The sequence below is a fragment of the Colletotrichum graminicola genome, assembly GCF_000149035.1.
Source record: "Colletotrichum graminicola M1.001 genomic scaffold supercont1.3, whole genome shotgun sequence".
Taxonomy (NCBI): Eukaryota; Fungi; Ascomycota; class Sordariomycetes; order Glomerellales; family Glomerellaceae; genus Colletotrichum; species Colletotrichum graminicola.
The window spans coordinates 851,701-867,462 of record NW_007361007.1 but is presented as its reverse complement, the minus strand read 5'-3'; the positions used below and the strand labels follow the sequence as shown (position 1 = coordinate 867,462).

Below are 15,762 nucleotides of genomic sequence, written 5' to 3'. Positions count from 1 at the left end.
GGATGCGGATGACAGTGGGGAGCGGGGGGGAGGGAGGATGACGGGCCCGGTTGTTCACTCACCGTTACTAGTTCTGGTCATTATTTCTGATTCTCTTTCCCCTCCTGTGTGGTTGATTGTTATGGATGGTTGGTCTTTGGGTGGGGGACGCATCGCGGTTCAATAGTTGCGAATGTGATGTGACTGTGATGGAGGGGGGAGGACTGCATACCTACGTGTGTGCATGCGTGAGAGTGCGAGTGTGCGAGTGTGTTTGCTCGGATCCTTCCGGATTGGCGGCGGAGCACGCCAGGATGGACAGCATGACCCCATTCTTCTCGGAGGCTGGGGGGGACTCTGTGGTGAGCTTGATTGAGCTTGGCGCCCGGCCAGCTAGGGCTGAACTGAAGGGGATCGGCGGAGGCTATATTTCACGACTTTCTTTTCTCTACCTGTCCCCTTGAACGAGGCTTTGCGTTTGTTTATTTCGCGATGCTCCAGGAGGTCTGCGGGAGGCAAAGGCACCCGGGAGGAGAATATCAAATACCGGCGCCATAACAGCACCTCCGCACTATACGGATTCGGCGGTTCTTTCGTTTGAAGGGGGGTGAGGACGTTTACGAACCCCCCATCTTTCATCCCCTCGGACTAGAAGGGGTGGGGGGAGACATGCTGACCTGGTACGTGGGATAGGCTGGGTGTTCTGGACTGGCAGTCTAAACACATGGTCGAGTCTGCGTCACGACGGCGGAAACACAGCACGATGAAGGGTGGTCTGGTCTGGCTTGGGTCGCCGGGGTCAGGGCCCGATACCGGGACGAGGCAGACAATCCCAGGAGGCGTATGGCGCCGTCAAAAAGCCCGATCGAATGGCATCACGACCATGGAGGCGTAGGATTTGTCCAAGTTGCGGTTGCCTCAGCCTGGTTCAGCCGCAACTCTGGCAGGTTGCGGAACGGTTTCCGATTCCGGCATATTCCCGACTTACACATGCCCCCCCTCCCGGCGCAGTTTCGCATCAGTTGGTGTAGGCCGATGCTGATTTTTGAGAGATTCGCTAGCCACTATCAACATACCGAGTCTTGCGGTGCAGAGAGACCATCTTTGATTGTTATATCCAGTAAAGCATCTCGACAGAAAGCCACAGGGGGGATGAATGGGGAGAAACACGTGAGCGTTCACAGCGAACGGGTTGGTCCTAATACCTCGTGGCTGCCGGCTCGCCGTCACCAACAAGGCCGTCTCTCGTGAACAGACGGGGACTAAGTCGGAGGGACAGAGTGATTCGGAACGCGCTGGCGGTAGTGGGGCGTGGAGGCAACTGGCAGGACTGCTGTCCCGGGAGTCCGACGCCGGGAGAGCCGCTGCGTTTCGACCACGAGCGACGTCGATGTGGTCACTCTGACGCCGACGCCTACGACCGTGGTCATCTCATCCCGAGCACGGCCAGCGGGACGGGCCGGTCCGGTTTCAGCGCCGTCGCCGGCGGCAACGACGACAGCTTCTCGGCCGGTCTTACAACGCAGAGAAGTGACCCAAGTGGCGCCCAAGCCTCCTCGCCTTTGCTAGCCGCATCGCTGTCCAACTCACCCCCGACCATTAATTAAGAAACGCGAGGCCAAGCGGCACCACCCCTCGAACCGATGCGGTAACCCCCCTCTAATCCCAGCAGCGAATCCACCGTCCAACGGCCGGAAAACGTCGGGAACAGATACACAGAGCATCTGGCTCTGCATCAGAGACTGGTACAAGAAAGCCCCCGCGCATCGCCGTCGACACCACATCCCATGTTGGGCGTCGCCCGGGCCGTCGGCCGCCCCGAGGACGGGTGCGAGTTCGCCGCGACCTCCGTAGACATGACGCACATCCGGCCGGCCGCCCCACCTCAAAAACAAGCGTTTCGCCTTCAGCATGTTCCAGGCCGCGGGTCGGCGAGGAAAAGTACGTCAACAACAACCGCCGCGCTAGCATCGGCGCCCGCGTCGTCCTGGGCCACAGGCACCACCGTCAAGCGCAGGTACAACGTGCCGCTGCTGGCCACCGTGCCCCTTGCGCGGGTAGGCTAGTTTGACTCTGGGCTGGTAGTATCAAGATTCAAGGAGTCCAAAGTGTGTGACATGGACGGCCGTTTATGAGCCGGTGTGGATATATGCATACATGCATGGCTAGCAAACCCGCTTCTATAAAAATAGGAAAAGGGGGGGGGGGGGGGGGAGCAAAAGCAATGAGATTTTAAGTGCGCCGAGGGGGAATCGAACCCCCGGCTCCCCGACGCTGCTTGATGGCAACGGAGAATTTTACCACTAAACCATCGGCGCTTGTCACGATGCTTCCTCGTAGTGTCTCTAGGACGCTGGTTGGAGATGACGGGGCTGTGGGAGGCTCATGTGGGATTCGCCTGTTTGTGCGTGGGGCACTTTGTGTGGAGGACGAGGGTTTGGCGGTATTCAAGCAGTGGGGCGGCGGCAAGTCAAGGGAACCAGCGTGGATGAGTTCAAGAGAGAAGAGTGCCTTTTAACGGAGTTGCTCGCTCTCGTCGACACCCCTCCAACCTTGTAGGAAGCATCGAGGCTTGTCCTCGATGCTGCTGTTCCTTATGCCATGTGTTGTTTTGCTCTCGTCTCGCTTGCTTTTTACTGACCCGGTTTCGCCCGAAACCATCAAGGCATAGAGATGGATGGACGTACAAGAGAGCCGAGAAACAAGCTCCCTGTCCCGGGGCACAAAAGGCAACCGAGCGAGGAAAGAGAAGCGAGGAGCAAGAGTTGCTATGTGGAGAGGCTAGGCTTTTCAGGAGACATTCGCTCCCATGCGCCGTCAGTTACCAATCATCCTTCATTGCCCTTCCCTCACATGCTGTACCATTTGCTTGCGTTGAGTCAAAGACAAGCCTAACATCCCAACGACACACCATGTGTGGAAAAATCAACTGCAGGTTGGTCAGAGACATCGGGTCGGTTGCATGAGTTAAAACTTCGAGTCGATATAAAAGCAACGCTGTCTCAAACTGATTTCAACTATATCATTGAGGCTCCAACGCTCCAAGCAATCTCATAGCTCTAGATTTAAATCAATATGAACCCTGGGCGAACAAAACATCCCAAGATGCTTTCCAAGGTTTCTTTCCAACTTGCCTCTTTCGATGCTCAAAACGTGCACCGGTGCGTCAACCACTCAACGCAAAATCTGGTATCAAAAGCACAGGAGGGGAGCCCCCCCCCCCCCCCTCCCCCCCCCCCCAAAAAAAAAAGAAGAAAAAGAAAGAAAAACCCGGAAACGGCGACTCACTTCCCCAGAAAGTCGTTCTACTGGAATGTCTCAGTTTTCACATTCGGAAGAAACGGCTGTTAATCCTCCTCCGCATCCGTGCTCTCGAACTCCTCCAATGGAAGCGTCGGCGCCGGGAGACGGATGGAGACTCGGTGCCACTCCGACCGCCAAGCGCTAATAATGCCAGAAAGCTGATTCTTGGTTTCGATGCTGATTTCCCCCGATGTCGTCTGTTTGTCGTTTCTTCCGCAAAGTCGCTTGGACAAGCGGGTCATCTCCTCCTTGATAAGAGTACCGCAGCCCTTCTTCTCGCCTGTCCAATATTTGGCAATATCGGCAGAGAGCTGTTTGATGTCGTCTGCAAGCTTCTTCTCCAGGTCGTTGCGCACCGTCTCGAACATGCTGTAGCCGACGGCGCTGGCATGTGTATGAACTGTCTCCATTTGCTTCGCCATGAATCCCTTACCTGGGATGGTGTAAGCAGCATGTCTTTTCTGAATATGGTCATGAATGTTCAAGATATATTACCTTTGTGCTGGATGGCAGCTTCAAAACCTGGTCGCATGCAACCTGCCATTGCTTTCTGCAGGGAAGCTCTTTTCTGCCTGGATGTCACCTGGAACTCGTTGACGCGCGCTCGGACATCCGCAATGTATTTCTCGAAGAGATGGTTCAGCTTGAAGGCATTTGCCTTCAACAAATCTCGGAACGACTGAGGCAATTCTTTATCTTCCAATATTCTCTGGAGCCAGGCGTTAAAGACCGTCAACCCACTTCCCCGAACCCTGCCTTTAATGACGGGAATTGGACGCATAAATTGGAAGGTCCAGCTGACAAAGTGTGCTTGCCAGAAAGCATGTGAACTGTCTCAATTCAGTGAAAATGCATGGTGGAAAGTTATGATGCGATACTTACACATCGTCCATCCAGTGAATCGTGGACTCGGGCTGTCCGTTTCTTGCTGGGCGGTTGAATGGGGCGCCGTTCCTTCTCACACAAGCCCTGTATGTGGCCCAATGAGTCTTCTCGTGTCTAGACTTCGCCAACACATTTGCCCGTGGATTCTTGCTCTCCCAGGCACTAACTGCTCGGCCGAGAAGTGAAGCAGCCAAGGCTAGCTCTGGCTCTTCCTTTGCCGTCTTCCTAGCTACACTCTTTCTCTTCAGAGGAGTATTTCGTAGAGGTTTCAGAGCAGCAAGATTCTTCTGAATGTTGCCGCGAATTCTGTTGTTGACACGCTGTTCTTATGATGAGTAACGTGACTGTTTAGCAAGGGTGTACAACTTACTTGTTTGAGATTGGTGCTCAGGCGATTGATTTCATCATCAACCTTTTTCTTCTCGTTGACAGTGAGCTTTGTGGTCAGCAAGTCATCACCTTGATTCCAACCATCGGCCGCGTCGAACAGGACTTGCAGATGGTGAATGTCGCCATCAACCCACTCCTCTCGGTAATCAAGAGAAACTTGGTCAATCCAGGATCTGAGGTTCGGGATGCCGGTCGACTCCCGGTCCGGGAACCCCTCAATGCCGCATCTTTTGCTTGATCTTTTAAATGATCGGAATGCCTTGCTGCTAACGGGGAAAACCTCTGTTAGGGTGTCGGAGTTCGCTCGAGACTTACTGCCTTTCTTCTTGGCTGCAAGGAGGTTGTCCTCGACTTTCTGCTTCAACTGGGCGTTCCGCTCTTGGATGCAAAGTGCCTTGAGCATAGATTTAAGCACTTCCGTGCGTACGCCAGAGTAGTCATTGCCATCTCCAGGCTCAACAGACTCACTTCTCTGTCTCACCCTTCGTGTCAGTGCGTCGTTGCCTCGTTGCCGTTTCTTGCCAGTCTGATAGACATCGTCGTGGCGATTATGATCATCGTCCTCGTCTGAGAAGTCTTCCTCGCGTTCCTCGCGCTCCTTGAGCTCAAAGCAAATTCTGCGAATATCATTCGTAGGAAACTCGTTTTCCGCAGAATCGCAATCAATGTCATCTATCTTTGTGATAGCCACACAGAGCGAATCGGCCTTCAGCATGTCGTTCATGTCCAAAACCAAGGTTTGTTGCTCTGACAAGATGAGCTCTGCAGCTGCTCTATTGTCGGCAGCTCTTGTTGCTGGAGTAACAACGATTCTCTTCTCGAGGTGCTCGAAGTAGTCCCGCGCTATCTGGGCGCGCGATTCCAGGGCATCCATGACACCGGGTAGATCAACGAGCTTGATTCCGTGACGGAGGATTTCAGACCGGAGAAAGATCTCTACCTGCTCGACCAGCGGCCAGTATTGTGTTCCCGAAAGCTTGCCCGTTGAGCTGGCCACATACGGCGTGAGAAGATCGACGAAACTCTGTCTCGATGCAGCCTTGAGAGGCTTGAAGGTCTTGTCTGATTTGTCGCCTCTCCCATTTCTGAAAATGCTGGAAAAGGCAGCCGATTTTCGAATGATCTGTTCCGGAGATGATTTTCGGATGAATTCTTCCGTATGTCCTGACCAACTGGCAACGTTTTTGACTTGCCTGGTGGCCTGGGCGCATCGATCATTGTATTCGGGGTCTGGGTTTTCTTTCTGGGCTGTGCGGGTATCTTCAAGATCTGCCAGCTCAGTCTTAAGCGCGTCGAGTTCAACCTCGACAGTCTCGCGACTCTTGAAAGTAATCTTTCCTTTGAAGATTTTCCCATCTGTGATGTCAGAGTTCCAACCAAAGATGCAAACGGTCGCTGTGCAAGCCTCGGAATTGCTGGTGGGCACAATTGAGCATTCAAGGAGTGCATTGATCAGGGAACTTTTGCCAAGTCCTGTCTCTCCAACAACGCCAACCAGAATCTCGCGCGACTTGATGTTGACTTCCAGGATATCTGGCCCATGGTTAGCATTAATATGGCGTTGTACGCGTTGGGTAATGGTGTGGCCCGGAACTTTACCCAGGTTTTCATTCCAATCCTCCAAGCGTTCTAGGCTGCGCCCGACCGGATCTTTATGGAGAAGGATTTTGATTTTCCGAAGCAGGTCCAGGCCTATCTCGCGAGCTTCCTCCTTTGCCTTGACACGCTCGGCATTGTCATGGAGGACGGGCTGAGGTGCGTCTGTCATGGTGGCCAATGAACAAGCAAGGTTGCAAGAAGGGTCCCGTTGAAGGGTAAGGTGCTGCAATAAGTAAGCGCTGGGAATATCACCGCCACTGAATGTATGGGAGGGTGTGAAGGTGAACACAGCTGGGTAAACTGTATGTTTTTCTAGTGAAAATGAAGTAAGTAGCGATCAGCTTGATCGAAAAGAACTGCAGCTAGTACTGACGAGTGAGGAAAGGTGGAGGTTGGAAAGATGAAACGTAGGAGGAAGGAGGTATTTTGTACTGTAGGAAGTCCAGAAAGATGAAGGAAGAACGGCAGGTAGTTGCACCCGCAACAAGAGGCAGGTGCTCTCGTAGGAACCAGCAGGAAGGCGAGTCCTGTGGTGGTGAGTGGTATGGGCGAGATGAAACTAGAATGGAGTTGACCAAAGAGTATTTGTAAACGATGCCACGGTGCCACCTCAATTCAGATGATGAAAAATGTGAAATATCAGGGAAGGTAACGTGGGCCAAACATGTTAGCAAAGGTCAGGGAGTTGAGGTCCAACTTGATGAATTGCTCGGTATGTGTTGGGCTTAGACCAGATGGCGAAGAGAAAAGTCGAGAAATGGAGAGCGTGGTCCAGAGAACTGTGTTCTGCGTGAGTTTCCCGGGAAACTACAGAGGAATTGGGACTGTGTGTCGAAAGGGTCTGACGAAGTTCGGTGCAGGGTGTTGTGTAAAGGAGAGATTGGACAAGGTTAGAAGTAAAGGATGGAGGCAGGTAGATATCAGTCGCTGATGAGACTTGGGAAGGAACGGTAGAAGGTGCCCCTCAAGCCGTACCTGGCAGTTATGATATTCACCCTTTGTCGAGTCTAAGATCCGCGAAATATCTGTTACCAATGACGACTTATGTTACATCTCACACATCGTCGCTGTGAAGAGAGACAGTAACAATTGTCTAGGAGGGAGCAAAGTTGCCATTGGCATTCATAGGGCAAAAACCACCTACCTTGGTAATTTTATAGAGATCGGGGCTTGAGCCTATATGGTTAGTCATGAGCTATGGTTACCGAGCGGGCAGTCCAAGTTGTTACGTTGTTCCATCATCAGAATCGTACTAGCCAGCTTGGGGGTCTCTTATTCTCGAGTCGGATCGGATACTATAGAAATTCCTCTTTGGTTAACCCAGGCCCGAGTAACGAGACCATTTTGCGTCGACCCCATCGCTCAACAATATCAGCCTCTTTGTGAGCCGAGTCCAGCACATACGACCACACCCACCGGAGAATTCGGGATCCCGTCCGCTCTCCCATAGACAAGCCGGTGAGGGCCAAACTAGTAGTTGGGTCGGTGACGACCAGCGAATCCTTGGTGTTGTATGTTTTTTGTTTTTGCGTGTGTATCTGCTACCGAGGAAGACGTACAACAAACGCAATGCTGATGGGGGGTTCTTTTGTTGTGACGGCGAGTTGCCAACGCAGCGGGATTATTTCCGGGTATCTAAGACGAAGAAAAGATCAACAACCATGGCAATGTCTGCTTCCTAAACGCATCCATCGCCTCTTGTCAGATGAGCTACTCCCAGCCACCGAAACCTCCCATTCGAGGCGTTATCATACAAGGTATACAGAGTTTACACAAATCCCGCCCCTTTGTTTAGAAGGAACGACTACTTAGAATCCTTGGTGACCTGAAACATGCGGTGCACACGAAGACATTTCTGTCGTCCAGCGCTTCTTATGACCGGCCTACGATTGCTACGCTTTCTTCGGGTCTTTCCGGCTTGAATCTGCGAGGCCTGACGACGTAGGCTTCCTCGTATGTTCCAGCTCCCGCGAGTCTTTTCGGCCTTCACGTTCCGGGAGCGCTAGCGTAGCCGCGTCGTTCTCATGACTCAAACCCCGCGGCTGCTTTTCGTCAGTCGATGAGGGCTGGCCACCCGCAGACTCGGACTCAGGCACGTGCGTGACCTCGGGCGCGTCGTACTCGGCCATGTACGCCTGCAGCTTCCAGAGATAGAGCTGGAGGGGAATTGAGCGCTGCTTGCGCAAGAGGAACAGCGAGCTGTCGCGGAACATTGGGATCTCCCGCAGCTTCGCCAGGTGGTCCTCGCCCAGCAGCCACCTGAGGTCGTAGACCGGCAGCTTCCTCTCGTACTTGGCCTTCGGCACGTCGTACGTGGAAAATGGCTCCAGCGCCGTGGCGACGGCGGCGGCGGCGTTGTCGCCCCCGTCCGGCCCGACCGCCGCACCCTGCCTTTTGGGTCCGTTCTCCGCGTAGTACCACAGCAGACACCCTCGCTGCGGTATCGTCGCGGCCCTGTCCCAGCTCCCGAGGCGCAGGAGGTACGATCGGTGGTCCTGACCCGCACGGAGCTCGGCGAAGTAGACGAGGTACTTCATGACGTTCCGGCGCATGTTGTCAAGGACGAAGTCATCCATGTCCTCCCGCCATACCTGTCTCTTGGCAATGCGCTGCGCGAGGGAGCCCTCCCGCCTGGACAGCATGGTCCTCCATTTTTCGCCGTGGGGGGCCTTTTTCTTGGTCCCGCTCATGGACTTGAGAAAGGGCCTCCTCGCGAGCACATAGCAGGCCGGAGACTGTTTCAGGAGTTTCTCCGTAGCCTTTTGTTGCGCGACGGGGGTGTCTGTCGAGTTTTGCGGTCCTGAGGGAACGTCGTCTTCGTGTGGTTCATCGTCCCTTTCCCACTCCTTCGCGGCGTACATGACATCCAAGTCACCGGGTGTCCACCAGAAGCTCCGTGTTTCCGGGTTCTCAATCGCCTTGAACTCCTGTAGGAAGTATTTCGGTAGACGGACGTAAGTGATTGGGCATAGTCGGATAGGAGTCGAAAGGGCGAGGGCTGTGAGAGTATGTCAGTATCGTGTTGTAGTAGGGTTTTTGCGGTGCATCGGTAGGATGACTGACCATATGGATTCGCCTCAAGCTTCTTACGAAACCGGCCCGCAGGTAGCACGTCCTTGGGCCGCCTGGGCTTCGGAGCTCTATACCTCGTCCGGGCCTCCATCCACCGAGGATCCATCACGGGCGAGATGGGCAGGTCGCCCACCGACGTCCCGATCGTCTTGTTCATCGAGTCGACTTTGAGCTTCTGGTCGTACCCCCTAAGCCCCTTCTCCGTCCTGCGAGCGAACTCGTGCCTTCTGAAGAATGGTGACGGCTTCTCGGCAAAGCCCTCTGACTTTTGCCGGCATTGGCAGAACTGTGTCGGTGCACTGCCCGTAGAACGCAGAAGGGGCCGGGCTGCCGTACATCGTTTCATCTCGGGTCTGCGTGTCGGGGCGGGAGTCAGTCGGCGACGGGGAGGGCACGCAAGGTTTCGGCGTTCGGGAGGGTCTCGAATGGCGTTTGGGGGAAGCGGGTGGACCAGGAGCCGGGCGATAAAGGGGGAAAAAAAAAAAGCTTTACGCGCTTCGGGGCAATTTTTAGGCGAAGACGGGTGAGAAGCTCGGAGCTCGGGGGTCAGTGCAGGGGGGGGCAGCGGGCAGCTTCAGCAGAGCATGATGTCTATGCACAACGCACCGTCACCTGCCGCCGATTGCCGCTTTTGCATCTTTTCGGCCTCAGAACCATCGCCGTACTCACACCTTGCAAACACACCGACGCACTGCATTGCGCACCTCAGCAGCCATGAACTGTCAAAGAACATTATTCCGAGCCCTAAGAGCCGTTCCTCGGCGGCATGTCAGAACCTTCACCAACTTCCCAAGCTTCCCCGTTGGAGGAGGAGGAGGTGGCGGCGGCGGCAACAGCCCGCCTGTTGCAAACATCCCTATGCCTTACATCACCGAGGTCTCGGTTCGTCGTCCATGATTCTCCAACATGCCCCGTAGGTCGCGAAAGCTAATCGATTAGTCCAATGGCTGGAGGACATGTCAGTACCGAGCACGCCCGCTTAATTGAGCCCCCCGCTGACAATGCAGGTAGACGACATCTTCTCCAAGCTGCTGCAGGTAAACCGTTCTATGGTGGTCCAGCTTTTCGCGCAAACAACTGAAGAATCCAGGAACGAATTGTCTGCCTCAACGGCGCGATCGACGATACCGTCTCGGCCTCGATAGTCGCACAGCTACTATGGCTCGAGTCCGATAGCCCCGACAAAGCAATCACCATGTACATCAACTCCCCGGGCGGCTCAGTCTCATCAGGTAGCGACACACTGTTTTCGCAACGAGACGGAGAAAGCTGACACGAGCCAGGACTGGCAATCTACGATACGATGACATATATCAAGTCGCCGGTGTCAACGGTATGCCTTGGCGCCGCGTCGTCGATGGCAGCGCTGCTCTTGACGGGAGGCGAGGCGGGCAAGAGATACGCACTGCCGCACAGCTCCGTCATGATCCACCAGCCGCTCGGCGGGACGCAGGGCCAGGCGTCGGACATCCTCATTTACGCGAACCAGATCCAGCGCATCCGCAAACAGATCAACGAGATTATGAAGCGGCACATCAACAAGTCGTTCGGCCAAGAGAAGTACAGCCTCGAGGAGATCCACGACATGATGGAGCGCGACAAATACCTGACGGCGGAGGAGGCCAAGGAGATTGGCGTCATTGACGAGATACTGACGCGGAGAGAGGAGAAGGACCTGAAGGAGAAGGATTCGACGGACGAGAAGAAGACTAAGCCGTAAAGGCTACCATGGCACTGATCTGAGGGAGGAGGCTATCGTAGCGGCCCGACTATCACACCCTGGACGAACTGCTCAGACTATCTGGCTCAGACAGCGCCTGATGGAGCAGAGGTGCGATTGAAGGAGTGGGTGGGAGTTATGGAGGCAGCATGCGCGTTGCCGGGTAGCTGCACTCCACATACGGCGGATTCGGCATAGGAAAGCGGGGCTCGTCCGGGACCGGAAGTGATCTGGGCTTAGCGGAAATAAGTATGTACAGGATGGGAGATGACATTGTAGGAACACCTACTCGGAGACTCATCAACGTCTAGCTGGGCAACAGTCCCAAGGATAATTATATGCTTAAAGAGAGTGGCGAAATTTAGCATCAGTATTCCTAGTATTTATGCAAGCCACCCACCACTGCCACCTACCTACCTACCTGTATTCTGGCATGGCCTGACATTTTGCTCACCGTCGCTGAATGCACCGGCTCCGGTGGCTCACCTTGGGACACCGCGCGCTAGACCTGGGGGAGCATTCGTTTCAGCCAATCAGCAGTGACCTATTTCAATGCGGGGAGCACTTGGCGGGGAGCTCCAGAATTTTTTGGCAGCCGACATCGCCCCAAACCGCCCCCGGTCCCCAAAAAAAACAGTCGCCGATGGATTCGTGGCCGTGTGTCCCTGTGACTGTCCCTGTGATTTGGGGTTTTCCTTTCGACTGAACCTTTTCCTCCGTGACTCACCCGGAAACAATACTTCAACCAAGAGCTGGAGCAGGTTGCAATTGTTCCGATCCAAGTCAACTCCGCTTACAACTCCCCTCCCGCATTCTACCCGACCTTCCCGTCTCGTCCCTGGGGGTGAACCCTTTGCTTGACGCCATGCTCTCCCGGTCCATCTCCCTCCAGTCGCAAGCTCTCCGAGCTGCGACGAGGCGTCCTGCCTTTTCCGGCCATGCGTACGGCCTCCCTCCATCCCAATTGACCTCTCTGCAAACATAGAAAGACGGACGACGCAATGGCTAATACTCGTCGCGCAGCCGCCTCCTCTCCTCCACCGCGGCCCGACGCGCCAACGACCAGCTGAACAAGGTCTCGGCCAACATCACCCAGCCCAAGTCCCAGGGCGCCTCCCAGGCCATGCTCTACGCCACCGGCCTCACCGAGGAGGACATGAACAAGGCCCAGGTCGGCATCTCGTCCGTCTGGTACGAGGGCAACCCCTGCAACATGCACCTGCTCGACCTGTCCAACATAGTCCGCCAGTCGGTCAAGGACGTCGGCCTGATCCCCTACCAGTTCAACACCATCGGCGTCTCGGACGGCATCAGCATGGGCACCAAGGGCATGCGCTACTCGCTGCAGTCGCGCGAGATTATTGCCGACTCCATCGAGACCGTCATGAACGGCCAGTGGTACGACGCCAACGTCTCCTTGCCCGGCTGCGACAAGAACATGCCCGGCGTCGCCATCGCCATGGGCCGCGTCAACCGCCCCAGCATCATGGTCTACGGCGGCACCATCCAGCCCGGCTGCAGCAAGAGCGGCGAGTCCATCGACATCGTCTCCGCCTTCCAGGCCTACGGCCAGTACATCACCGGCGAGATCACCGAGGAGCAGCGCTTCGACATCATCCGCAACGCCTGCCCCGGCAGCGGCGCCTGCGGCGGCATGTACACCGCCAACACCATGGCCACCGCCATCGAGACCCTCGGCATGACCATGCCCGGCAGCAGCAGCAGCCCCGCCGAGGACGCGAGCAAGCGCGCCGAGTGCGAGGGCATCGGCGCCGCCATCAAGAACATCCTCCGCGAGGACATCCGCCCCCGCGACATCATGACCCGCCAGGCCTTTGAGAACGCCATGATCGTCGTCAACATCCTCGGCGGCAGCACCAACGCCGTCCTCCACCTGCTCGCCATCGCCGACTCGGTCGGCATCAAGCTCACCATCGACGACTTCCAGGCCGTCTCCGACCGCACCCCCTTCCTCGCCGACCTGAAGCCCTCGGGCAAGTACGTCATGGCCGACATGCACCGCATCGGCGGCACGCCCGGCCTGCTCAAGTTCCTCATCCAGGAGGGCCTCATCGACGGCTCCGGCATCACCGTCACCGGAAAGACCATGAAGGAGAACGTCGAGAACATGCCCTCCTTCCCGGCCGACCAGCAGATCATCCGCCCCTTCAGCAACCCCATCAAGCCCACGGGCCACATCCAGATCCTGCGCGGCCAGCTCGCGCCCGGCGGCTCCGTCGGCAAGATCACCGGCAAGGAGGGCCTGCGGTTCGAGGGCAAGGCGCGCGTGTTCGACGAGGAGGACGCCTTCATCGCGGCGCTCGAGCGCGACGAGATCAAGAAGGGCGAGAAGACGGTCGTCATCATCCGCTACGAGGGCCCCAAGGGCGGCCCCGGCATGCCCGAGATGCTCAAGCCCAGCTCCGCCATCATGGGCGCCGGCCTCGGCCAGGACGTCGCCCTGCTGACCGATGGCCGCTTCTCCGGCGGCAGCCACGGCTTCCTCATCGGCCACATCGTGCCCGAGGCCATGGAGGGCGGGCCCATCGGCCTCGTCCGCGACGGCGACGTCATCACCATCGACGCCGAGAAGCGCGTCATCGACACCAACGTCTCGGACGAGGAGATGGCCAGGCGCAGGGCCGAGTGGAAGGCGCCCCCGATCAAGTACAGCAAGGGTACGCTCAAGAAGTACTCGGCCCTCGTCAGCAACGCCAGCTTGGGATGTGTGACGGACGGCAGCATCTAAGGTATTATTTTTTCCCTCTTTGGATATTTCCCCTTGGATGTTTTCTTCGAGAGTAGGGAGGGAGTGGGTGATTTCTGTTTTGAAAGCTAGAGTTTCTACACTGTTATACCATCCATTATCTTGTACGGCTTCGGAAAAGGTAGTCCAAAATCGGAGTTTTGTTTGCGTTCATGGTAACCCCCCTCCCTCGTTTAGGCATTTTCTCAGCCCGAGTGAGCCAGGAAAAAAAAAACACACCAAAGATTCTGTTTTGACCAAGTTTGAACTGTGGTATATGAAGCATTTCCAACGACACACGTAAAGCGTACACCATGAACTACAAAGCGGCTCATCTTAAATAGCAGAGGCCGCTCATAATGCCTTCCCCCCTTCTTCGGTTGTCTGTCGTCAAATTTGAGAAACATGGCGCGTTCGAGGCACCCCCGACCCTGAGCTATGCAAACATTCGCCAGACAGGGAAAAAAGGAACCAGAAAATCCACGATTGCCGCCCAACGCTGATCACGATTGTTTAACCCTTGCCTTGTACTACATCCAAGCACCGTTGTTCGCAACTACTTGCGGCCGTTCCAGGCCTCGATGAAGGCCTCCTTGTCCCGCAACGTCAGGCCAACGCGCTTGTTCCGGCATAGCCTGGCCAGCGCCTCGCCAACCTTATCTAGCACCCGTTGTTCCTCGATCGAGAGCGCGTAGTCGGCCCCGCCCGCGGCCAGGCGGTGCGTGGCGCCTCCATCGGCGACAGACGACGAGACGCCGTTGGCCTGGGCGGCGGAGGAGTTGAGGATGCTCTCGGCGACGCGGACGCGGATGCAGGTCGTCGGGCGGGAGAGCAGGTCCCAGAGGAACTTGAACCAGAGGCCAGGGACGGGGGTCGTGACGTCGGCGGGAGTGTAGCGGATGCTGACGGGGAAGATGTGGACTTCGGGATCGACGGCGAGGAGGGATGGGGTGAATGGGAGGACGCCCTTGCCGTTAGTGGTGCAGCCCTCGGGGAAGACGGCGACGACGCGGTCTGGGTACTTGCGCTGGAGGGCGGCGAGGTCGGTGAGGCGAGCGCCCGGGCGGGGGGCGAAGCGGACGGGAGAGAAGGCGTGGCAGACGGCGCGGAGGAGGGAGATTTGCTCGACGGAACGGGTGTTGGGGTAGGAGATGGTGAAGATGGGGTCGAAGATGGCGGCGAGGTAGATGGCGTCGATGGGGGAGGTGAAGTTGGAGGCGATGACGGAGCCGGGGTGCGGAAAGCGCTGCGGGGGCTGCTCGGCGAGGGTGCCCCGACGGACGCCGTCGAGCTGGAGATCGACCCACCATATACCGGGGATGCCCATCATGCCCCAAAGCAGGACCTTCCGGACGGCGACGGGCAAGAAGGGGAGGTGCTGGAGGAAGAGAAAGTAGGCGACGACATAGGTGATGAAGATGGGGAGGCGAACGAGGAAGAGGAAGGCGTGGAAGACGGAGGAGACGGGGGAGAGGCCTGTCTTGACGGGGATGAATGGCGAGATGCCCGAGCCTGCGCAGGTATGTCAGCTGGGATGCCACGGTATGCCGGTCGTTGATGGCGGCGGCGGTTGGTGGCGATGATGATGATGATGCTTACCTTTGTCGCGGAACTGGCTAAACTTCTCCATGGTAGGTTTGGCAGTGGTGGGATACCCGCGAGCGGGTCAATGTAGGGGGCGAGACTCGTGTAAGTCAGTGACGGGCGGATGATCACCGCGACATGAGGCTCCGTTCACAACGTGGGATAAGAAGGGATACGCTGACGAGGGGTCGGTGGTCTGTCCAAAAGAGGGGGGGGCGGCGGCAGGACGGGAGGTGGGGATGCAGCTCAGCAGCAATACGAGGAGTTGGGAACGAGGCCGAGGGCTGAGGAATTTCAATGAGAGTCGGGAGCGCTGCTCGTGTCACGGAGCTCTTGTTCGTCTCCTGGCATGAAATTTCTGGGGGGCTAACGAGACACAAAATCCGACTTGACGAATGAGCTTCCCAACGTCATGGCGCGGTGGGGTGGTAGTAATGACATGTGAAAAGGCCACACTTTTTGTGCCTGACTGCGAGTGCTGGCA

At 56.4% G+C, this 15,762-nt stretch overlaps 7 protein-coding genes and 2 non-coding genes across 9 annotated transcripts; 5 read left to right on the top strand and 4 right to left on the bottom strand.

Moving 5' to 3' along the window:
* Positions 1–742: 742 nt before the first annotated feature.
* On the top strand, positions 743–2,045 carry GLRG_01166 (uncharacterized protein; the record flags this gene model as incomplete). Its single annotated transcript, XM_008091851.1, has 3 exons — positions 743–870; positions 1,259–1,558; positions 1,652–2,045. 3 exons carry the CDS (start codon positions 743–745, stop codon positions 2,043–2,045), a joined length of 822 nt encoding a protein of 273 aa, XP_008090042.1.
* A 171-nt stretch (positions 2,046–2,216) lies between these two features.
* On the bottom strand, positions 2,217–2,297 carry GLRG_13039. The gene has a single exon. It is a non-coding gene; the product is annotated as a tRNA-Gly (tRNA).
* Positions 2,298–3,326: 1,029 nt separating this feature from the next.
* On the bottom strand, positions 3,327–6,325 carry GLRG_01165 (uncharacterized protein; the record flags this gene model as incomplete). Its single annotated transcript, XM_008091850.1, has 4 exons — positions 3,327–3,715; positions 3,778–4,112; positions 4,165–4,487; positions 4,538–6,325. The coding sequence occupies 4 exons, from the start codon at positions 6,323–6,325 to the stop codon at positions 3,327–3,329; spliced, it is 2,835 nt and encodes a 944-aa protein (XP_008090041.1).
* A 152-nt stretch (positions 6,326–6,477) lies between these two features.
* Positions 6,478–6,747, top strand: GLRG_01164 (uncharacterized protein; the record flags this gene model as incomplete). The annotated part of the gene is made up of 2 exons (XM_008091849.1): positions 6,478–6,482; positions 6,594–6,747. 2 exons carry the CDS (start codon positions 6,478–6,480, stop codon positions 6,745–6,747), a joined length of 159 nt encoding a protein of 52 aa, XP_008090040.1.
* An 811-nt stretch (positions 6,748–7,558) lies between these two features.
* GLRG_12504 lies at positions 7,559–7,674 on the top strand. Its single transcript, XR_001139438.1, has one exon. It is a non-coding gene; the product is annotated as a 5S ribosomal RNA (ribosomal RNA).
* A 374-nt stretch (positions 7,675–8,048) lies between these two features.
* GLRG_01163 (uncharacterized protein) lies at positions 8,049–9,925 on the bottom strand (the record flags this gene model as incomplete). The annotated part of the gene is made up of 2 exons (XM_008091848.1): positions 8,049–9,154; positions 9,835–9,925. The coding sequence occupies 2 exons, from the start codon at positions 9,923–9,925 to the stop codon at positions 8,049–8,051; spliced, it is 1,197 nt and encodes a 398-aa protein (XP_008090039.1).
* A 17-nt stretch (positions 9,926–9,942) lies between these two features.
* On the top strand, positions 9,943–10,948 carry GLRG_01162 (ATP-dependent Clp protease proteolytic subunit; the record flags this gene model as incomplete). The annotated part of the gene is made up of 3 exons (XM_008091847.1): positions 9,943–10,110; positions 10,319–10,460; positions 10,512–10,948. 3 exons carry the CDS (start codon positions 9,943–9,945, stop codon positions 10,946–10,948), a joined length of 747 nt encoding a protein of 248 aa, XP_008090038.1.
* Positions 10,949–11,813: 865 nt separating this feature from the next.
* Positions 11,814–13,697, top strand: GLRG_01161 (dihydroxy-acid dehydratase; the record flags this gene model as incomplete). Its single annotated transcript, XM_008091846.1, has 2 exons — positions 11,814–11,890; positions 11,972–13,697. The coding sequence occupies 2 exons, from the start codon at positions 11,814–11,816 to the stop codon at positions 13,695–13,697; spliced, it is 1,803 nt and encodes a 600-aa protein (XP_008090037.1).
* A 553-nt stretch (positions 13,698–14,250) lies between these two features.
* Positions 14,251–15,324, bottom strand: GLRG_01160 (acyltransferase; the record flags this gene model as incomplete). The annotated part of the gene is made up of 2 exons (XM_008091845.1): positions 14,251–15,206; positions 15,294–15,324. The coding sequence occupies 2 exons, from the start codon at positions 15,322–15,324 to the stop codon at positions 14,251–14,253; spliced, it is 987 nt and encodes a 328-aa protein (XP_008090036.1).
* Positions 15,325–15,762: the final 438 nt, after the last annotated feature.